Source organism: Salminus brasiliensis, chromosome 19 (genome assembly GCF_030463535.1).
Source record: "Salminus brasiliensis chromosome 19, fSalBra1.hap2, whole genome shotgun sequence".
Classification (NCBI taxonomy): Eukaryota; Metazoa; Chordata; class Actinopteri; order Characiformes; family Bryconidae; genus Salminus; species Salminus brasiliensis.
Genome location: NC_132896.1, coordinates 7,875,130 through 7,898,099, shown reverse-complemented (window position 1 = coordinate 7,898,099; position 22,970 = coordinate 7,875,130). Strand labels below are relative to the sequence as shown.

Sequence of the window (22,970 nt, the reverse complement as noted above, 5' to 3'; positions counted from 1 at the left end):
ATTTGTAAACCCTGTTTTCCGTGCCTTTACACACTCCGTTCAAGAAAGGACCCTTAATAAGCTGCTTATTTGGATCAGTTGTAATGGAGCAGAGACAACCCTACAGTATTGAAGCGTTTCGAACCAATGGTTTGATGTTTGATAAAGTCATATAAATGTCATTTATTATGGTGTATTAAATGTTTTAATAACAGCTCACCAATCTTTCAGGGGCTCTTTTTATGAAAATCAGTGAAGCATTCTGGTGCATCCCATCAGAGCACCCATGCTCAAATAACTGGGCTTTTAACCAATCAATCATGAAATAGGGTTTGTGATTTTAGTGGTTAATGTTAGAGGGCAGAGTGGCTTTCACTGAAACCTTTCTTTAAAAAACAGTAGTTTATAGCTAGCACTGTGTAGAATCATTTTTAACATCTTAAATATAGAAAATATCACAAAAATATCACAAAGTGATAATCACTGCATCATTTGTTTTTCTTAGGAATTCAAAATCAGAATGTTTTGGTTTTCATGTATGAATCCAACACCAAAAAAACGAGCTAATGGGAAATGAAAAAACAGACTATGAGGCAAACTTTGATCAATTCGATTTGTAAAACCTGGAAGTTGTTGACTGTGTGTTGCACTTGAACAGCGTTGTCTAGAGGAATCTGGTATTTCCATTAAAAGGCTGAAGTGGACGTCAGTTGTAGCAAAAATGGCTACATTGTTGACGTCCATGAAATAGAGACTGGGACGAAACTACCATTTTCAAAATTTCAAATAAAAGAAGAACGGGGTTCACCACAATTTAAGGAATATTAAAAGTTTAAAAGAAATTTTAAAATAATTTTAGACAAAACTACAGTAGTTGGAAGATATTTTTGCTTGTTTTTTTTTCTGTTGTCATGTTCTTTGAAGGCAGCCTGTTTAATTCCTCCAAACAAGATGAAACTCTCCTTATTTCACTCCATTCACTCATTCCTCGAGGCTTGATTCCCTCATGCCTCACTCATATTATTCTGACTCTCTCTTTCAGGTGTCAGGAGGCTCTTTGAGCTCAGCGGCCTCTTCCTCGTCCTCCTCCTCCTCTCGGCAGGTCCGGCAGCGGATCACGCGGGTTAACCTCAGGGACTTGATCTTCTGCCTGGAGCAGGAGCGCTCCACGGCCCGCTCGCTGCTGCTCTACAAGGCTCTGCTCAAATAGGACTGGCCCAGCACAGGTCAGCTTCATCCAGGCCAGAGTTACAAACACACCCCCCCCACCACACCCCCCACCATCTCTCCTCTTCCTCTCTGTAGGGTCTGGCCAGTGCCCTGTCGGAACCCTCAAGCACCCCTCTATGGTTTGTTCGACCAGGTCCGTTTCATCTGGGCCTGATTCCCCTGCGTCGCCTCCTGCATTTTTCTTTGTGCCTTCAGGCAGAGCTGGGACACAATCACTGAGATCCTGTCTTTGCTTTCAGAGGAATGTATTAGAAATTAATGCTCCAAACACGCATATTCAGGAAGCGAGTGATAGAAAGCCATGAAGGAGGAGAGGGGGTGTGGGTGTGGGTAATAGCAGCGTTTCTGTTTGTTTTTTGTTTTGTTGTTTTAATTGCAGTTTGGGTATTCGGTACAGGAGCCAACACAGTAGGAGAGTTTTTAATGTGTTCCATTTGAATCTGATTTGATTTTATGTTCAAGGATGACGTTCTGATTTGTTGGTGTAACGTATGATTGGACTTGAAGCTGTGTTTTAACTTAAATGCCTCATTTGCAATATGGACACTGGAAGTGTGAATGTAAGAGCTTTTGCTTCTTTTTTTTCTTTGTGTTTTTGGGTTTTTGTTTAGTTTTTTTGTTTTATTTTTTTTAGCAGTCTAACAGATTCTTAAATATTTTAATAACTTATGACTTTCATACCTCCAAATGATGGTTTGGACTGATCTCGTTTCAGTAAGATTATGCAAAATGAAGACACTCAGTGTTGCTGTTCTTCATCCTATGGGGTGCAGATTTGTAATTCAGTGACAGTATTTTTATTTTTCCCCCCTCGCACTCCTGATGTGGAGTATGTTCGTATGTTAGCTATGAAGAGTTACGGCGGAAGAAAAAAAGCACGGCGCCATCTTTAATAACGTGGCTGCTGAGATTTCACCCATTGGGACGGCGTGTAAAGTCATCAGGCTGTTCGATTGACTGTTTAGAGCAGTTTTTTCATCAATTAAACCAGATGATCATGGCATAGCAGACTTATGATTTTAGATTTTAAGATTGAAGGTTCGCACTGGAATTCAAAAAGTCCAGAATTGTTCAGATGTCCGTAAGATAGGCCTTTCAGAACAAATTGAACTGTTTCACTAATTTCCAAATCAAATCAAAGCGGAAACTGGAGTGTTTTTCCAGTCAGCCCCAGCAGGACATGACCCCAGTGATCGTGAAGGGTTTAAGGGAGTTTGAATCAGACTTCTCTTTTACTGTAAAATAAAAAATGATAAGCAACAATGGGCAGAACATTAAAAAATAAATAAAGATGCTTTTTGAGGAAATAAAGGGTTTCTGAGAAATGCCATAGAAGGAACCCCGTTTGCTTGCATTAAGAACCATTTTTGTAAAGTAGCTCTGAGTGTGAAGCACCTAAATTGCTAACCTATTCTTCAGTCAAAATATTAGCACCACCTGCCTAAAATATAGAGTAGGACCCCTTGTGCCGCCATGACCGATCAGACCATTAGAGGTATGGACTCCATAAGACCTCTGAAACTGTCCTGTGGTATCTGGCACCAAGCCATTAGCAGCACATCCTTTACGTCCTGCAAGTTGTGAGGTGGGTCCGCCATTGATTACATCTGTGAGCCTTGGGGCCTGTGGCACAGTGGCCTATTCACCAGTTGTCCGATTGGACCACTTTTGGTCGGTACTGATCACTGCATACCAGGAAAAACCCTGTATGACCTGCCTGATGTTTTGGAAATGTTCTGATCTAGTCGTCACAATTTGTTTCTTGTCAAAATGGCTCTGATTCTTTCTCCGATTTCTCCTGCTTTTAACAGCTTTTAACAGCTTTTGACCTTCCAGAACTGCCTGTTCTCTTGCTAATATATCCGCCCCATGACCGATGAAGCCACTGTAGATGAAGATACTCAATGTTTTCCAATTCAGCTGCTATACTGGTGCTAATGTTATGGCTGATCTCTTTTAAAAAAAGGAATTATTTTGGAAGCAAAAAAGGTCCTTCTGTGGCATCGCTCAGAGAACCCTTTGTAGCACCTTTATTTGTAAGTGTGTGCAGACATAATCCCTCTAGATCATCACAGCCAAAATCCACCTTCATCCTCTCTGTGCTACGAGACTGGTTTATACGTACCTGCACACGAAAGAGCTCAGACAAACCAAGTGTTGCTGATCCAGTGGTCAGGTCTTTGATTATTTTTATGTTGTATTGTCTACAAAGACCATATTATCTATTATTATAAACTCTATATTTTTGGTAAATTTAACAGTTTTTAAATGTTTGGCTGGTTTGAAAAGAAGTGTTCATCTCTCTGAAATTTGTACTATTTTGTAAAAGAATAAAGTTCCTTACTACAGCGTTTCTGCAAACCTCACTCAAGTTCTTCAGAAGTTCTAGTAAATAAGTGCCCCCTGTTTCAGTTTGTGATTGTTTTTTTTAATCAGACTTGTTCCTCCGTTGCACAGCACTGTCATTCCAAAAAGTGAACTACAACCGGATCTTATTTGCATGGTCTGCCAGCCTCGGTTCTGGAGTGCGAGTGTTAGGATTAGGCTAAAATGAAAAAGCCTTCCTTCTGATTAATGGCTGTGAAATAAAGAGAATTTCTGAGAATTCCATTAGGAAAAAAAAAGTCCAAGTTTATTAAAAGTCCATTTGATCAACACCGATTACAAAAGGATAGTGAACACATGCCTGCACTACTACAATGAGCTCAATAATTATGCATGAAAAAAGAAAAAAAATAGCTTTATTTAAATAATAGTAAACATTTGCACCTTACTGTAATTATACATTTTGACAACATCCATTAGAACAGTATGTATTTAAATTAAGATTTTCCTTGTTCTTTATGGTCCGTACAGAAGTTCTCAGTGTGTCCGAGATCCACATCTGGGATCGTGGTCTGAAATCCTACAGCACGACTGGTGGGAATATTTGCTTTGTCGTTCGATGAAATCCAAAAACTCCAACATGGACTCTATATTTCAGTGTTTTTTAAAAGGCTAAAACTGTGATGGTAAAATTTGCCAGAAGGTCCACCCAAGCCCCCTCCGCAACAAGGGCCAAGGCAGGCTAGAGCATCACTTTCAGTGGATAGCGTGAAGAATAAGGTCTCTGCGTGTTCATACTGTCTTAGTAAGACAACACTCAACGCCTGATCTTGTAGAACATGGTGGCATCTCTGTGACCTCCGCCCCCTTAATGAGGTTACAGAGCCTAAAGAATACTCGGGCTATTAAATGTGCATTTTTACAACACATTAAGCATCACTCGCTGTTTCCCAGCCACCTAAGTAACCTTTCGGGTTTCCTCTGGCCGCTCATGTGCTGTGCGCTCGCCTTCCTATGACTGGGCCTGTTTGGCTCGGGGGTCCGGGTGAGTAAAAGGATTGTGGGAAAGTGACCTCGGCTCCTGGGGCAATGTGGGGAGGAGTCTAGCTTCTCTCTGACCCGTGCCCTTCCGCCTCTGCCCTGATGGGGCCCTCAAGGAGCACACTAAGCCCCCTTCTGCTCTGGTAGAACCAGCACCGCCAGCAACTCCGACCGTACAGGAAAGGCAGTCTCGCAGCCCTGTGTTCTTTAATCTCAGTAATCTCTCATTTCCCCTACCTTAAGCTGCCTTCATCAAAAGGGGGTCCTTGTGGGTTCCAGAAGGCATTGCTTGCTTTGACTTTTTACCTACATGCTTTTGTGTCCTTTTATGTGTTGGGGAGAAGAGTTTTTTCTGACAAGAACAAAATAATGATACACTCTTAAAAATAAAGGTTCTTCAAATGGTTTTTTGAGCGATGCCATTTGCTCCAATTGTCTGTTTAGAAGTTCTGCCTCGAAGTCGTCAGAGATGTGATTTAAAGCACCTTTATTTTTAAAAGTAATAAATACCAGCCACCCAACAACAGGAACCGCCAACTTTTTTTGATGTTTACAATCATCAGAGTAACACTTTGCTGAAGGGTGGCATTCACAAGACCCCATTCATGACCCCCTACACTTAAGCCTTTAGTTACATAAACCTACATGTACATTTATTCCATAAATTGAGGAATAGGCTTCTTCCAACAAGCGTTAGTTCTCAAAGGCTGCTTTTATCAGTTCTGATGTCACATCACCTCAGGAAGTGTTATGACAACTGCTGGGACACTTGTTAGAATAAGCCTTTGCAGGGTTCCCACGCATCCCGGAAAATCTGGAAGACCTGGTAATTTAAAGACTGGGAAATTAGAAAAATCCTGAAAAACATTTGTGAGATCCTGGATAAGTGGAGCTGTTGATCTACTAAAATTGCACATTTGAGATACCGATGCCCGATTTACTATTGCTGCATGGTCATGTGGATGGCAAAAATAAATTAAAAAAATGCACATTTGCACATAGTATTAGTTGTGTAGTACATCCAGTGTGTAAAACCACTGGCTTTAATACACATTATAGTCCTGAAAAAAGGTTTTGGGAAAAACATGACAGGCCTGTGTAGGGGTCACCTGCTTTGCCTTGAATGAATGCCACCCCTCTGTACAGTGCTACTATGCGATTGTTGCTGCCCCCCCCCCCAAAAAAAACAAACATACCAGCCATCATTGTACTTGCGGTGGCCCTCTGTGTTCCTAGAGATTGGAAAAGCTCCCGCGAAATAAGCGCAGGTCTCCCTGTGGCTGTGCTCTAACAGCCAGCCCCTCTTCGTGGCTCTGGATGCATTAGCAGCCCTAACGTTCTGGCCGTGGCGCCTGCGGCCAGTCCAGGCAGCCAGCCCCGTTCTTCTCCACTCTGCTCTGCGCTCGCAATCAAATGCCTTTGTTCTCAGTGCTGTTCTCACATCCTTCATGTATGGCAGATCTCTCTCTCTCTCACGCACATACGGATCTGATTTACAGAAAGGGGCTGGAACATGAGATCAGTATAGTTCCTGATGGAAAAAGCGATGCTGAGGTGAGGAGCGGTTAGAATGCAGAAATGATTTATTTCTGCCTGAAAACAGATCAGAACAGTTGCTGGATGAGGAGATGATCGAGTGAATACTGCAACAGTGTGCTCTAATATGTGGAAGACCAAAATATACAGAATGCTATTTTTCCCCTCAGCCAGGACTTTTTTTTTTTTTTTTTGTCTGTTTTTGTTTATATTTCAATTCAGTCTCGGGACTTGGGAGAGTTCTTATTATTTGGATATAGAGTTCCATCTTCACAAACTCCTAAATAGTCCAAAGAGCCCAGCAGAGAAGTGCAAACTCTGTCCATTTTTGCCATCTCCTCATTGTCCACTGCTGGCCTCTCATCGCTGAGGGTCAGTTTAAGGTGTTTCCGCTCAGCTTGCTAGTCCAGCGGCTCCTGCTTTATCCGGATGGGCGTGTGGATAGTCTGACAGCGTCTGTCCTCACGACTCAGGATGTACTCGCTGAACTGAGACGAGTCCACTCCCCCTCCACATGATGCCACCATGGTGAAGCCCTTCTGGAACAATCTCTCCAGCACCTGAAGAGAGACAGCACACTAGTGTTAACACATGTATACTCAGTACCAACGAACACAATCAATGATTTAAGCACCAGTAGAAAATCTGTTTTAAGGACCCTGGAAATGTCACTGAAACTGAAACCACGAACCTCCTTCTTTGGCATAACCAAAGCTGGAAAAAGGGCCAATTGAAGAAAGCCAAAACTGTTACGTAACAGTCTTGAGGTGTTATATTTACACTCCCAATACTGACAAACCCCGCCCACTAGAGAAAGCTCGAATCAAAGCGACAAAATGCAGCTTCAGGAGAACATGGTGTTCATGGTTGAAACTAGATAGCAGCTCATCGTCTCCAGACTCCAGGCCTAGTGACCACAGCTTTTCTTGTGTCAGTGTCTGCGGAAGGGTAGCATAAACTCGGCTTGCGACGCTGATGCGAGATGCGGAGCTGGAGGAGCAAATGGGAATCCATGCTACACTAGCTGAGTGGCTTTTACTATCTCTCCAACATCCCTTAAAACAGCTGAACCAAACCGGAGCTAAATACACATGGTCCACACAAGATTCGAGAAAGCCAAACCCGGGGAAGTGCTGAGTGGAGGCAGCGCTAACAGCTAACCATCGACAATCTCCTCAGCTTGCCAACAGCGCATCACGCCAAAAGGACACCATGAGAAGACAGCAGCGCAATCTGGTAAGAGTCTGAAATGATTACAGTGTTTTTGTTACACTGCAGCACAGCAGAGCTTATCATTTTAACCAGGGGGGTTCATTCATAGGCAAAATAACAGGGTGGTAAACAGGTTTGTAAAACTGCATCTGAGCATTTTTCACCCCGACTAAGTCGCATACTTAATATTTATACATCAAAGAGCAGCTTAACATACTGAATAATGCATTCTCTGGCACCTTGAAAACAAGAAGAAATGAATCGTGAAATGAGTCAGAAGTTCTGTTAAACGAATCAAAAATCTTCGTGCTGAAAACGCAGCATCTGAAAACGCAGCATCTGAAAACTACTTTTTTATCTATATTTTATCTTTATTCTTTCATTTCCCTCCAAGATTTCACTCTTCAGACAGGCCAGTGAAGATGAGAGGGAGCGAGCAGACTCCCCCTGCAGCTGTTTACTGGAGTTTGATGAGGAGTCAAAAGCGAACGGCTTCCCCCTCTTGACGACCCGAAAACCCAGCCACACCGCTCAGGCCCCCCCACCCCCCCCAAAAAAAAAAAGAAAATTCAGAAAGCACACGCAATCCCCGCCACTGTTGGAGCTCTGACGGTGAAGGCTCTCCGCAAACCTCCTGTCCCCGTCACTCAGCGCAAAGCCCGCAAAGCAGTGACATGTTTTATCTGGCGAGAGTAGTTGTAGATTTTTTTCAAATTCAACAGATGCAGCCTTGAGTATTCACTTACTCCTCCACTTCTTTCAAGTGTGCTTCACATGAAAATGAAAGTTGTGCCTCAAGGCAACAGAGCCAGATAAAAGTCCCTCCAAAGGAAAAAAAAAAAAAAAAACATTCAGTCGAATCGCAGGGCCCTGAGAAAAATGTCCACCCTTATCCCCTCTTTGGAAGTTGATGCTAAAAAAAAAACCTTTGGCAGAATTTCAGTAAGTTGTATTACAAGGGAAATGAATTGGTCCTGTGTTGCTCAGGTAGGGAACATCAGCCACAGCAGTAACAGCATCGGCTGCTGAAGTATGTTTAGTGATGAGCTTTCCATAAGTCCTCATTTAAGGCGGTATATTGAATAAATGCGCAGAAGTCACATGACCGTGAATCCCGCACAGAAGACTGATTGCTCCGAAACTTTCATTACACTCAGTGCTCTGATAATTGCATCACTTTGAACTCTCAAACAGGCTCCATACCACCCCCTCCCTCTGTCTCTGTCTCTCTCTCCCTCGGTCTCTCTCTCTCCCTCTGTTTATTCGTTGCTTCATTTTCTCACGTTTATCACGACTGGGTGGGCTTAGGACCGCCTGACACATGACAAACAACACCACAAAACAAAATCTCCACACCTCTAGCGTGATGCGATTATCCAAGTGTGCAAAGGCGCGGGGGAAAAAAAAAACTGTTAGCAGATGCACCGATTAGTTATACTGTAAGTCAATTAGGCAAAAACATCACAGAAACCAGTTTAGGTTGTTTAAAGAAAGCAAAGTAGGTATTAAAAATGTAGCATGTGTGTTTAAACCGCTCGGGGCGCAGAAACGCTGGAGCACTTCTTTTTTTAAAGAAGAGATTTGTCTCGAGGACGAGTTAAAAATAAATTATGCATATCGTTTTCCCCTCCACTTCTCCACCCGCTTTCAGGGCCTGTGTAGTCCCACACTCATACTGGCACTGGAATTAGAGGTGCTGCATGTTATATGGAGTGCTGTCTGAAGAGCCAAACAAGCAAACACAGGGGATGTGAAAACATCTCATGAGGCAGAACTGCACCTAGGCAGCTGTGTAAGCACACCTTTCCCCACACCTGCCAACACCAGCCACACTCACACGCACTTCCAGCTCATCCTGTGTGAGAGCATGCAGAGTTCCTAACAAAGATGCCCCACATCTGCTGAATTCATAATGTCTGTAGAGCCTTGAACCCTCAAACACAGTCAGGAATCACAGCCCCCTTAACGCCTTTTACTGTGTCCTTTTCTGGGTGGGGGGACTGGACTGGACTGTTGATAACCAGTCATATTCTTTGTTATTGAGGTATCATATTTTGCTATAATGTTTCACCAAGAAGCAACAGAAAATGCCAAAACAATAAAACTAAATCTCTGTACTGGATGTCCGTCTCTTAGCTTTAAAGGGGCTATTTTTGTTTCTTTTCCCTTAAGGCTATATGACTGGCTGCTGTTTATGTACTCATTCCAAAAGCAGTCCAAGCTGAAACACTCATTATAACTTCAGTGTGAATGGGTGGGGCAGATGTATGTTGTCGCTCTCCAAAGAAAAACATGTATCTTCAAAACAGCAACTTTACAGGAGGCGGCAAAACCTTTCTAACTTTCAATGTGAGTCAACATAAAAAGACTTGATTCCAAGTCAATTTGGAGCATTTCTATTGATCCAAATTATCCAGAAATATTTTCACAGGGTACGGGGCAGCTGAAAACGGAGATGCATGTTTTTTATTGCACAGCAGCGATATATGTAAATGTACTGGGTTTTGTGACATCACAAAAAAAGGTTTTACTTTTCATATATGGGCTGCGGAGTAAACAGTGTGTTTGTAAACTGCAACACTGATTATATACGACATTAAAATCTTTAATGCAGGACAGAATATTTTTCTGTCTTTTTAAAGTTACACTCGAATAAGGTGGACTGATACTACATAGATGTGTTTGGAGTACCCTTCTCATCATACAGAACGCCTTTCAGCCAATCACAGTGCAGGGGCGTAACTATCTGTGGTATATTAACTGAATAATAAGCCTACAGTTTCAGGGGTCTAATGCTCTAGAACCGGTTTTACCTGTACAGAATTGAGTCTGCAGTATCCATTGAGTGGAAAGCGGATGACGTGAGTGGGGTCTTGGTTCCAGCCGGCATTGACAGAGTTGCACATGACGTCTCCCGTCTCGGGGAAGATCTCCTCGATGAGGGCCTTATCGCCGCTCAGAGCGATCCGCTCGCCCAGGTCAGGGGTCACGCGCACCACCAGACACTCGCAGGGCTGCGACATCCGCCGCTGCTCACGCTCCTGCTTCCAGCGCTCCAGCTCTTTCACCATGGGGCTCAGCTGGTAGTAACGGGCCTCCTCGTACAGCAGCTGGAACTCCTGCACAGAAAACACAGCAGGAGAGTCAACAGATGCAGACTAGTGGTATCCTGAACATTTGAGTAGTTTCATAGTTCTAGCACACCCGACTCACATTGACTCACACCAAAAGTATTGGGACATCTGGTCATTCATTCGTTTCTTCTCAAATCAAGGATTTTAGAAAAGAGTTTATCCTGTTTTCGTTGGAGTAACTGTCTCTATTCTACTGTCCAGGGAAGGCTAGCACTGCTGTGAGGATTTGACTGCATTCAGCGACAAGAATGTCCCCCACCTCTTCACAACTCACCCAAAAGTACTGTATGGAGCACCATCATTCCAGAGAACACTGTTATACTGCTCCACAGCTCAATGCTCTAGCCCGCACCCAGGGTTAGACATGGTGCCAATAGGTTCATGTTTATCTGATTCAGAGAGTCCTATTTTATTGACAATATTTCTCTACAGGGACTAGACAAGCTGTGTGTGTGTGTGTGTGTGTGTGTGTGTGTGTGTGTGTATTTGCTGGCGGGTGCCAAGTAAAGTTGCTGAATGCATTTATTAGAAAGGGTGTCCACAAACATTTGGTGTATTTTGAGTAGGGTATCTGAGACAATATTAGTAAATATTAGTTAATTGAGCCAGTCCTGAGCCAGTTTTCTCTTTTCTAATACAAAAATCTCAGGAATAGCTTGTTTATTAGCTGATTAATTGGAGTAGGTGTGTAAGAGGAGAGGAAGCACGAAAGGATCTTCCTAAATAGGAATCTCAGGCTAATGCTGATATCCAGCTTTTTTTCCAGATGTACATAGATGCAGCTAAGCGTTTTCTGAGCACCATTCAGATCAGAAGTTCCCACATACCACGAGCATCCATTTCCCAGGTGTATCTGTAAAAGTACTCAGTGTGTTGGTTTCATCTAAATTTACCATGAATGAAGTTCAGAAAAATCCTCAGCATTAACTAATCTATTTAGACTCATCTGACCCTCCTTTAGTCCTGCTTTGACTAGAACATCAAGCTATACTGCCTCTCTCTCCCCACCCCCACACATACACAGGCTCCGAGGTCTGGCAGTACAGATTGCTTGTGTTGCCCTCAGGCTCTCACTGCCCTGCAGCACCTTCACCCCAGCCTCTCGCCCCTTTCATTCCCCACCAGACCAGATGGCACCGCCACTCACTGCTAGCATTAACAACACCGATGAAGAATCACTCGCTTAACAATGAATAGAAGAATTCTTATAGGAATATGGAAAAAAAAACAATAACAGGAAGGATGCTTAGAGATGCCTATGCAATGAAATAAACATAATATAATATAAAAGTAAACACTGTTAACATTTCAACTAGTGCCATTCACTACCCAATCCACACAGTCTAAATATGGACGCTAAGCTGCAAAAACAGCCCGTTTTCACTTCAGCTTTTTACATTTACATAGAACAACCCATTAGCCCTGAAGTTGGGAGAAGTGTTTCAGCCCAGACGGCTTTGTGAATGAAGCACAATGCTTAGGTCAGATCAGTACAGAGTTCATTAATGTAAACACATATGTGTCTTAAGGACACAGTAACACACACAGCCTGTTTCAATTCTCTCCTTTAAGGAAAAGAGAGGTGTGTGGAAGAATGCATCATGACATTTCTGATAAATAGAACTTCACACAAGCTATAAGTGAGCTTCAGGAAGAATATGGGCTGAAAATGTCAGATATGGGCCCTTTAAAAGGAACCGTGCACAAATTTTCCCTTATCCTAAAGTTAATTAAAAAGATTTACTTGGATAACACAGATAACACCCCTACCTGCCAGTGAGCTACCTCACCATGTGGTAGACTGGGGTTAAATTCCCGGTCTGATAATAAGAGTCCCTGGGCAAGACTCTTAACACAGCATCGGCCCACCTCTGTAATATGAGTAACCTTGTAAGTCGCTCTGGATAAGAGCGTCAGCTAAATGGCGTGAATGTAAATTAGATGTGCAGGTTTTGTTATGCAAGTTAGATGTAAGGTTGCTTGGTTCATTGGTTCTCGTTCATGATGGAGAATCTATTGTTTTAAAATGGCTTTAAAATATGCTTTTATAGAGTCTATAGAAATCCTTTTGCAAAAAAAAAACAAAACAAAACAAAAAAAACACACAACTCAATTTGCACCGGTGCTACAAAGCTAATGAGGCCAGGTCATGGAAGCGAAGACTTGACGCAAACTACACACTGAAATTACCACAACATCAAACTGCATGAAGATGTTAAGAAATCTCTACAAGATTTGCTTCTGTTGGATCTGGCACTGTATGGCATACTGTTATCTGCTATGTAAAAACAGTGGTAGCGCCTCCCCTGAAGCCTGTTCTTATGGGTTAAGAGAGAAATAGCGTCAGTTTGATTATTTTGGCTAAACTGTCCTTTTAAGGATCTCGCTGCTACAGGTCTAGTACAGCTCATAACAAAGGTGAGAAAATCTCCCTTCTCATAATTTAGCTCTGTGATTTGTTTAGGTAGCTGTGTGTGTGTATAACAGTAATCTACGCAAAAAGCTAGCTGCTCTCATCCACCCTGCAAGAACTACTCATTTCACTGTAGGCTATGCCACAGCGAACAATAGCAGGCAGCGTCTCAGACTCCACACGCTTTAATAATTACCACACGAAACGGAGCTGCTTTTGCTTGCCCCTCGCCCCACCCCTGTCTGGCTCCCTCTCTTTCTTTCTGGCCCATGCTGGTGCAGACAACATGCTGAGACCTAAGGCCTTCAGGCTTGGGTTAATTCAAAGGGAAACATAAGTCTTAAGGTGATATTCTTTCCCAGGTCTGTAGTGAGGGTAGGAGGGGTAGGTATGTTGATCCTTCTGCGAGGCAATGCCCTAAAACCAAATCCAGCAGAAACATCACTGAGGAGAAAGACTACTCGTTAGACTGAAGGACAGAAAAAAGAGAAGCTTCGGCGCTGAATGAGGTGTGAATAAGGTACTAGTCCTAAAAAAAAGAAAATGAGCTGAGTGAATAAGCAGATACGATTTGAACTGAGCAGATTGCAGAAATCCTATTAGCCCGCATGGTCAGAACTCTGTTTGACACTTTCCGACATCGCCGCGAGCATCCACTGACTGGAGTGTACATCTGAGGTAACAAGTTTTTCAAATTGCGAGAGAATTAGAGGAGCTATTTCTGTCCTAAACTTCTCAAGCTCTTTCAAGGAGGTTTGAACGAGTCTCTACAGCGAGCAGCTGAGATGCAGAAGGGATATGCAGGCATAGAGATCGATCTTGTGAACCCACTGTGTCAGAGTCATGAGCCTGGCAGAGTTAAGCCCTGCAGCGTTTGGATGGGGCTGCATATGATGATCAATTCAGTCACTCGCTGCCTTTCTTTTTTCTTTTTTTTTTTTTTGAATATTTCCCAGCTTGGATTAGAGGGGTGGGGGAGTGATGGCTGAACTGTGAAGGTTTGACTGTAATGAGATGTAATGATTTGACTCTGCTCGTTTTCTTCACTTGTAGCTGATGCTGTGTCGTTTCTGCTGTTCCAATCCAAACATCATCCCCAAAACCCTCAAAAATCATAAAACATTTATACCATAGAAAACTGCAGGTAAATTATCTCCCCAGTCTGGACACAATCCATATATAGAAACTAAACTGCCAAAAAACAGCCAGTTATTTGAGCCAGGGTTGTTTTTGTGAGGTCAAAAACCGACACATTTACATAATTCATCTACTCAGTCTACAGCTGTTTAGCCCCACCCATTCTCCAGGACGTTATATATTCTCAGAGCACAGCCATTCAGATCGAAGCTCATTTACATACATCAGTCTTAAAGATATTCTAGGAGATTAAAAGAAGTTGGAAATGGTCACTACGACCGTTTCTGGTACATAAACCCCCATAAATATCATAACTGGACCTAATCAAAAGGACTAATCAAAAGTGGCTCTTCTATGACGTTGTGTCAAACTCTCCTCATCCCGATTTGTGCCAGTGATGATATGGATATGTCTGACCACAGCTGCAGCTCAGGGACTTGCACAATCTGACCCTGTTTACACCTGGTTAATCAGGCATCTTGAGGATCAGGCCTGTATCTGGAGCAGGCCAAACCACATACAAATGCAGGTGTAAACACACTCCTGACTCCTTTATACCTGGTACAAATCCCATCAATCACGTTACAGCAGTGTAAACGCACCCATCTCAACCAAAACCCCTCCCTGTACAACTGAAACATACAAAAATAGACATATTCTGTCTCACTAGCAATCAGATTGCAGTCTGACTAACCGGAGAGACATTTGACCACCTAGTATAAACGCATGTGGCTAAAATCTTCTCACAGTAAGACTGTGAGTGTGTATAAATGGGGTCTGCAGCAGCTGGAAAAGTTCCTGACCTTAAGCATCACACCTTTACACTCTTTATATTATATCTTTTTTAAAAGATGCAATGAAGGAATTTCACAACATCCAGTGGTTTCTGAAGAAACAATCCCAGAACTGTACCTTGAAGTCTTCAGGCAGAAGCAGCTTGCTGGTCCGGAGGTAGCTCAGAATGTAGCGGAATATCTCGCCGTCCCTGTCGATGAAGTAGTGCTGCTTCAGACTGTCCAAGACGATCGGCTCTGTGCCGTTGAACAGGCGACTGATTCTGGAATGGATGAAGAAGAAGGGAAGAACAAACCAGCTTAAAGGAGCTGCAGTGTTTTCACAGATCCTTTGAATTCAACTATGATTCATACAGAGACTCTGGAATCAGGATCAGGAGCGCTGTGTACAGTAGCCTTGTTTTATATTCTGTTGCTGTAGCAGGTTGAGCAACAGCAAGCGCGAGTACAGAGCAATGAAGTTTTATTGTTTAACCTGGTTTGAAGAATGAGGTCAAACATTTGGAATCATGTTCTACGCGAGTTCTGCTTTTGTGTTAAATCATCTTACATCTTGTCACAGCAAAGATGTTCCTATTTCATTTTATGTTCTTTTTCTCTCTCTGACTCTCTGTCTGTCTGTCTCTCTCTCTCAGTCTCTCTCTCTCTCATTCTGGAAACTGATGCAAAACACTTAATAAGAAAACCAATTCCCCCTTTTGTGCCTGCGGTGGTTCTTTTCTCATATGGTCTTGCAGTTCCCCCAGTTAGAATTTCACCATATAGCTTCAGGCAATCTTAGTTTTTCATCTCCGTTTCTTTTTCTTTTTTCCTTCAGAAAAGCAATTAAAATGCTGCCTGCTTCCCCCCCTCCCCCTCCCCCTCCTCCTCCTCCTCCTCCTCTCTCACTCACTCACTCACTCACTCACACTCTCTCTCTCTCTATCTATCTGCGTTATTAAATCAGAGAGGGCCATGCTGTGTGTTAAGCTGAGCAGATGTGATGGTACACTCCCTCACTCCCTCGCTCTCTCCCTCTCCTCTCTAACAGGTGGCACCCCTTTACACCCTGCCCTCTTGGGGAGTAAATTATCAGCAGACCTCTGAGGATTGAGCTGGAGATGCAGCAGGTAGGAATTTCACAACTCCACAAGTGGGAAAGCCTGCTGTTCGGGCTTCCCTTCCATTGTGTTTCATTTTTTTCCTGGAACGCTACCCTTACTGTTCAGCAACTGATCCTCACACTTATTATACAGTAAGCAATGAAACCAGTATGAGGTGTAGGCCCACATACAGGCCTTTGAGGTAGAAGATAGAGGCGTCCACATCTTTTGACTTGCCAGGCCAAAGTCTACACCTCATACTGGCTTCATACTGGTTTCTCTGTGTGCAAGTCTTGTTCGTAAGACTTCATCAATCCAATATATAAAGGTCCAGCCTTGGTCCACAGGCCATACTTTGGTCTCCCCAGGTTTAAGGGGTGACTCCAGGTTTGGATTTGTAAGGCGTTTGGTCTGGCCTTCCAAAAGCAGTTCAAAATAACCATCAGCATAATACAAAATGACTGACCACAGATACAGGATTAGATTTGATCAATTATTTAAATTGAACTCTGTTTAGGGAACACTGTATATTTGCATTTTATTCATTTTACTGTATGTTTAACCCTTCGTTTCTAAGACCAATTTCAGAGATCAGCCTCGGCCTGCAACTGCCATACCGACACACTGTTCCCAGAACATAAACCAGTTTCTAGTACAATGCCATTGCGATTTCCTGATGCCAGTCTGGATTCACATCACTGGCCTTCCTCTCTGGCAGAAGGAAGCAGCATAATCTCTTGTGTTCCACAGGGTTTTACTTTAGGACCTATGAAACTGTTGTTAATTATTGTTAATTATGACAGTAATGTAGTTATGCATGTGAAGAAGGGTTAATATTCACAAGAAGTCAAAGAAAAAGCTTACACAGCAGTTGAGTAGCAGTAGTGATGAACCATAAGCTTGCAGTTTAACAGGATTAAAACATTGATTTTTTTTTTTTTACATTTTTCCACAGACTACTGATTCCTGCCGGACCAGGTTCAGCATTTCTGGTCATTGCTCTGCTACACAAAGGCTGGCTACAAATATATTAGTGGCGTGAGGAGGAGGTAGGGGATTTAGTGCCGTCATTCAAGCATTTCTTCCACTACTGCAGAGCGGTGCTGATAGCAACAACAAGCTGGAGTGGATCCAGGTGTCTCTGACTGACAAAAAGCAAATTCCACCTGTTCTTGTCTCTGTGGCATTTCATTTGGTAGAACAAAAGAGCTGCTTTACAATGCAACAATGAAACGAAACAATGACACTTGCCCAGGAGGGCCAATTTGACTTGGGTGGCGTAATATTGCTTGGAAATCGAAGCTGTTCAAAAACTAAAATTACCTTGCAACACTGCATGCAAACGCTCTCTGAGAGAGTGACTTTCTCAGGGGTCATTACAGTGATATTCTCATGTAACAAGCCTGAAATGCACTTAATGGGAGCTGTGGAGCTATTAAGAACAATGTGGAAAAACAAAACAAATACAAAAACAGCCGAAAACAAGAAGAGGAGGTCATCTGTAATGTGTGAGCTGGTATGTAAGCCAAGATTAACAAGATTAATCTCTGTGAGACTCAAGGCAGCAGGAGCAGAGAGAGATTCAGATTCATATATTGGCCTTAGGCTGAGTTACACTTTCGGACATCGCAGAAGGAGGGTACTAAATTTCATAGAACTCAGGTGAACTAAACTGAATTTTTTTTAATCCTCAAGGGGGCGATTCATTACTGGGCATGTCAGCAGTCAGCCTAGCCACAAGAAAGACACATAAACCCCTTATAAAACATAAATATCTGCTGTCCCGCAAAAAAAAGCATTTCCAAAATGTCAACTTTACAAGAGAAGGGGAAAACCTTCTTAACTTTCAATGGAAGTCAATGTAAAATATTTTGGTCATTCTGGAGCATTTCTATTGGTCCATTCGTCATTACATTTTGACAAAATGTAAAGAACATTGCTGGATTGCTTGGTTATGTCAAAAACTAAAAATGTGGAGATACGAATATGGAGATACAAGGCTTATGCATGACAGCAACAATATGTATATACATAATACAAGTCATTTAGAGACCACATGGCTTGAAGGGGAATAATGATTAGACTCAGCAGCCTCAAGCACAAATATCACCCTCCACCGGACAGATCAATATCTGGGGCAGCAGTAAGAGCGACCCAGAGGCAACATGTATAGGTCACATGTTTAACCCCTTAAACTCTCAGAACTCTTCAGCCTGTCCAGACTTTCATTCCTGCCCCTCATAACTACTTCCCTTACCTCTCAATCCGTACCGGACGTCTCACAGTAGTTCCTGAACAACAAGCCGGGAGTTTAAAGGGTTAATCTGGCTGGGGTTTCCACCCCCGCCACACAAATCAGACCACTGTACACCTTCTTACCTTGAGTCCGGGTACTTGGTGAGTGTGGCCAGGCTGCTGGTGTACATGTGTCCTCCTACGTCAATGTGCACCGGAGCATTGGCTTTAGTCAGCTGAGCTGGAAGAGGGATCCCCTGAGCAGCCAGAGGAGACACCGGAGAGCGGGTCAGAGAGAGACGAGACATGCTTCTTCCCTCCTGTGGAACCAGCACACAGAACACACCCTCAGCAGGAGCACGGGAAACACACCCTCGGCGCTGCCGTTCTGTGCCAGAGCTCTCCCTCCTAGAACTCTGAGTGCTTAGGTGTGCTCCTGGCCTGTCAACGCCTATGAGATCACTCTCACATCTGCCCCAATCCGTATTTCACTTAAGAATTAGTGGCACAACTCTAATTAAGAGAATTTGCATCCCGATTTTTTTTTTCCCCCCTATAGAACCGGAGGGGAGGAAAGGATGAGGATTATTAACGAGCTTGAGAGAGAGAGAGAGAGAGAGAGAGAGAGGGAGAGAGAGAGGGAGAGAGAGAGAGGGAGAGGGAGAGGGATGTGTGAGGGATGGTACTGTAGGTGTCTACCTCCAGGGAAGGCAGAAAGAGTGTAAACTCCTAATTAAAGGTATTGGGAGAGAGTGTGAGACATGAAAGGTCTAATGACACCCAGCAGTTTGCATCTCTGAAAGTTTGGAGCCTCAGCTGAAATGAATCAACAACTTCAGCTAAAGTGGAATTACGACTATTAGGGACAAATTAAATGATTAATAATACCAAGCATGGATTTTAAGACATAAGGTGAATGACCCCCCCCCCCCCCCCGCCCCCGCCCCCCCTCTAATGAAGCCACAGCCTCCTATTAGCTACCAAACCACTCTCTAATGGAACACAGTGCCCTTCTTATCAGGGTTTAGTAGTTTATGTAATGTTAAAAGCACCAAATCTGAGAGGAGTAAGCCAGCACCTCACCCCTGACCGGTCAAACACACATCACACAAAGGAGGCGCTTTTAGAAACACCTGTCAGGTCAGTCTGTTCAGTGTGTCACAGCCATTCAGGGGCGACTCGGCGCTAAAAGGCTCATGTTTGACCTGCAAAATGATAAACCCATGGCTGAAGCCTCCTTTGCTTGGGGCTCAACGCTGGAGGCAAAGTGCGTTCATTATTTTCTTCTGGGTTTTGAGCTTCGAGAACAACAGCAGGCGCCACACGAAATGTCCAACTACACCAAACGGGGGGGAACATCAAGCCAGGTTAACTGAAATGGTGGGCTATTGTTAGAGGGGGTCGGTCTGATGGAATTAGACTGGGAAGATCTGAGGTAACTTGTCAAATATCAGACAGGGCAGCTGTCTGTAATGCACCATGGCACCATGCCACCATACACAGACTCGGATCCATGTGCCACTAACGCCACATTACTGTATTTATACTTACTGTATTTAATACAGAGGAAACTAATAGCAATACATTTACACACGAACATGAACATCGCTACACAAAATACTGCGTGTGTTCCTTCTGTTTCTAATTTTACATACATTATATTTATTATATTTATTTAATGCCAATAAACTGTCCTAAATAAATACGAATTCTTGAAAGTCTTGAAAGTGCTTCAGTATTACACACGCTAAAGCTATCCTATATTATAACAATACTAGCTATCCAGCTCCACGTCTCGCTGCCCTCACTTTCTCAAATTTCACAGCTCTCTCAGCTCCCAAAATAGCTAGGAATATTTAGTGAATTTAAAAAAGAAAAAGGCATCTTATTTGAAGAAAAGTCCACCTCTCCGTACCGTTTCAAACATTTTAGGACGTCCGGAGCAATCTGGACGCGAATCTGCGAATCTGCGACTCACTCTTGCAGGTTTCTCCGCTTCTCAGGCAACTTGGGCGACGCGTCGGTTAAAATCCCAAATCTCAACTGAACTCGATCTTCCAGCCAAAAAAGTCCCCGAAATCCTACAAAGACGGTTTGTGGAGATCCCGCTAAACGCTAAAGCACGGCTGCAGTCGAGCTATATAGGTCGCTGTTGCTTTAAAAAAACCTGGTGTTTTGGCAGCCGTCGCTAGATAGAGCCTTTCCACCAACGCCAGCTAGCTAACAGCCTTCACAGGGGGCTCTCCTTACCTTGGAAGACATCGCTGCTGTAGTATCTTCTCCTCTCTCTCTCTCTTTTAAAACATGAGATCGATCTCGTCCTTCGCTCGTGTTTTCTATTTCTAGCTCCTTCTTTTTTGTTGTTGGCTGAAGCGTGAGAGCGCACCGAAGCCAGGCGTTTCCTCCCCGAATAACAGAGGACAGGGGCTGAGAGAGATGAAGTCTTGCTCGGGGCTCTCGGCTTGCCCCCCGGGGGCAAAGGATTAGCCTCCAATTAGCTCAGCCCTGCCTGCACAGGAACACTTGATCTCGCTCATTCACACGTGGAAACACATTTACGCACGAATTCAGCCTGTTTTTCTTTCCCCATCGACTAACATCGACATCCGTGCTGCGTTTTAGCTAGCTAGCCAAATACCTGTGACCTGATTGCCATGCCTGACATACTCACACACACTCACACACACATACACGCACTGCTTGTGTTGATTTCAGCTGCATTTGCCTTCCTAAACTTAGGAGAGAAGCTATAGCTAGCTATCTATCCAGCTCCCACCAGTTCAGTATCAGTACCCGTAAACCCAGCTACTGTATCTAGCTCCAGCACCGCGTAAAAGCTGCAGTTTTATTGAATAACAGCAAATCACGTTTGAGGAAATGGACCCTGAGTTGTGTATAACCCCCGTGTCTGTCATATGGCGCCGTGCACTACAGCAGGACGGGTTGTATGGATGTGAACGCGCGCAGAGCAGAAAGCGCCCCCACAGCCCGCCCGCAGCCAAACGCGCCATTTCCATCTCCAGCACGGTCAGATGGAGACCCTCCAGCCTTTAATGGCATCTTTCAGCCAGGCAGAGACAGGCAGCTTCAGCGCGGCGACAAACGAGCACATTTTAGCCCGCACGGAGGGGAAGGTGGGAAGGGAAAGGGTTTTTGTTGGCTGCGTTTTAGCCACAGTCGATGAGCGAACGAGTCGTTCTATTCGAGCGAATCGACTCGCACGAATGAATCGAATTGTTTGTTTTTGTTTGTGCCAGAATTTATTAAAGTCTAAATATAATATTTATCTTGTATTTCATTTCACCACCCAGATGCAGGTGGGTTTATACAGAAAATAATATTCTTGCATATCTTTAAATGGAATTAATATTTACACAATTATTAATTTTCCAACCTCATTTTGATCTTTCAACCTCATAGTATTTTACCATATCACAGCTCCAAATAAAAACATCATACTTTGATTTTCTGTAGTTTCTTCACAAATAATCCTCATGTAATGGGCCTCTAACGGTCTCCCTGATGAAAGCTGATGTAACAGAGCTGGTGGTTAGTGGTCTCCTCTGAGCACGTTGGCATGAATGCATGGGGGCTTCGTGTGTCTCGGAGAAAGCACATGCTATCCAATAGGGAAATCCTAAATGTGGGTGAGAACTGATCATGATGAAATTTAGAAGAAAACCAATAAAAGAAGTAAAAACCAAACTGAGATACGTCTGCCTATAGTACGCAAGTGAACATGTCCCAAAGACCAACATGTCCTAGCAGACATTTGGTTAAACTTCAGCCAAAAGAAGAATTTGCACAGCCTGTCAATAGTTGTTAATTATCAAATGTTTCCATATTTCAAAAAGATAAGAAATCAACAACATAAGAAAAAAAGAAAATCTGAGATCCCCGGTGAGCAGCCAAAGACGACAAGGCAAGGAAAAACTCCCTCAGAGCTGGAGGAAGAAACCTTAGGAGGAGCCAGGACTCACATTGGGGGCCAATCCTCCTCTGATCAGAATTATTAACAAATTATTGAACCTAATCTTATAATAATCCTAATATGTCTATTTTACTAATGGTGTAGTATAACTCACATAAATAATCAGAGCAGTGATGGTAGTGATGATAGTTAGTGGTGGTAATGTTAGGAGTATATATATATATAACTGCATTCTGGTTAATCTCCCTAAACTAATACGAATGATTGAATCAGCCGATTCAATTATTGAGTCATCGATTCTTTGAACCAGTTGTTCCAAAAGATTCGGATCGCAGCCTTCAGCGCTCTTGTGAACTTCACTGGGCTTTTTTTCCAGCTTCATGATGAGGGATCTTGCTGAAAGTTGCAGTCTGGCGCCTACCAGTGATCAGACTGTATTTACACAGAGAGATCAGATCAGCTGCATGATCTAAATCAGGCTCGATTAAAGGCGAGGTGGAGGAGATAAACGGGTGAATCATTTGCCTACTGAGTCAGTCGACAATGTGCGTGTCCGTGTGGGCTAATTATAGGCCACCTTTAGGAGAGGGACCAGCCAACATCTGTGAGCTCGCTTGTAACAACAGGCTTTTCGCTCAGAAAATCAAACGTGTTTGCGTTCAAGATGGTGTTTCAAACTGTTTGGACTAAGCTCCGTTGCCTGCTTCTGCTTTTTTTCTCGCCTGTGGCTAAAATTAGTTTTCCCTCGTCAGAGCAAAGCAGCAGGAAGACGAGATATTTTTGTTCAATTAAAGCAGCAAGCCCGGAGTGAGTTCAATTACTTGACGCGAAGAGGAAGATGTAAATGTAAAGATTTAAATAGCTTAGCATGTTGCCTCGGGCGCCCGCACTTAATTTCCTTAATTTAAGGGGGATGTGAGA

The 22,970-nt window shown here is 43.3% G+C and overlaps 2 protein-coding genes across 3 annotated transcripts in view; one reads left to right on the top strand and one right to left on the bottom strand.

Moving 5' to 3' along the window:
* LOC140541330 (transcription initiation factor TFIID subunit 4) overlaps window positions 1-3,602 on the top strand; it is a 47,579-nt gene extending 43,977 nt beyond the window's left edge. The window contains exon 15 of the mRNA XM_072663913.1: window positions 1,022-3,602. Within this exon, the coding sequence (XP_072520014.1) occupies window positions 1,022-1,189 (168 nt within the window). The 3' untranslated portion in view covers window positions 1,190-3,602. The remainder of the gene's footprint in view (window positions 1-1,021) is intronic.
* A 237-nt stretch (window positions 3,603-3,839) lies between these two features.
* Window positions 3,840-21,245, bottom strand: kctd15a (potassium channel tetramerization domain containing 15a). 2 transcript variants are annotated; one of them, XM_072664002.1, is made up of 5 exons: window positions 20,034-21,245; window positions 18,263-18,438; window positions 14,920-15,064; window positions 10,137-10,442; window positions 3,840-6,671 (listed from the first exon to the last, which is right to left on the bottom strand). In XM_072664002.1, exons 1-5 carry the CDS (start codon window positions 20,043-20,045, stop codon window positions 6,513-6,515), a joined length of 798 nt encoding a protein of 265 aa, XP_072520103.1. In that variant the 5' UTR covers window positions 20,046-21,245; the 3' UTR covers window positions 3,840-6,512. The 2 variants fall into 2 exon arrangements, with proteins under 2 accessions (XP_072520103.1, XP_072520102.1); XM_072664001.1 differs by having other exon boundaries at window positions 20,369-21,245.
* Window positions 21,246-22,970: the final 1,725 nt, after the last annotated feature.

Coding starts and splice junctions, on each gene's coding strand:
- kctd15a (XM_072664002.1), bottom strand. Junction 15,065..18,262: donor ACCAAGTACCCGGACTCAAG/GTAAGAAGGTGT, acceptor CATCCATTCCAG/AATCAGTCGCCTGTTCAACG. Junction 10,443..14,919: donor TTCTGCCTGAAGACTTCAAG/GTACAGTTCTGG, acceptor TTTTCTGTGCAG/GAGTTCCAGCTGCTGTACGA.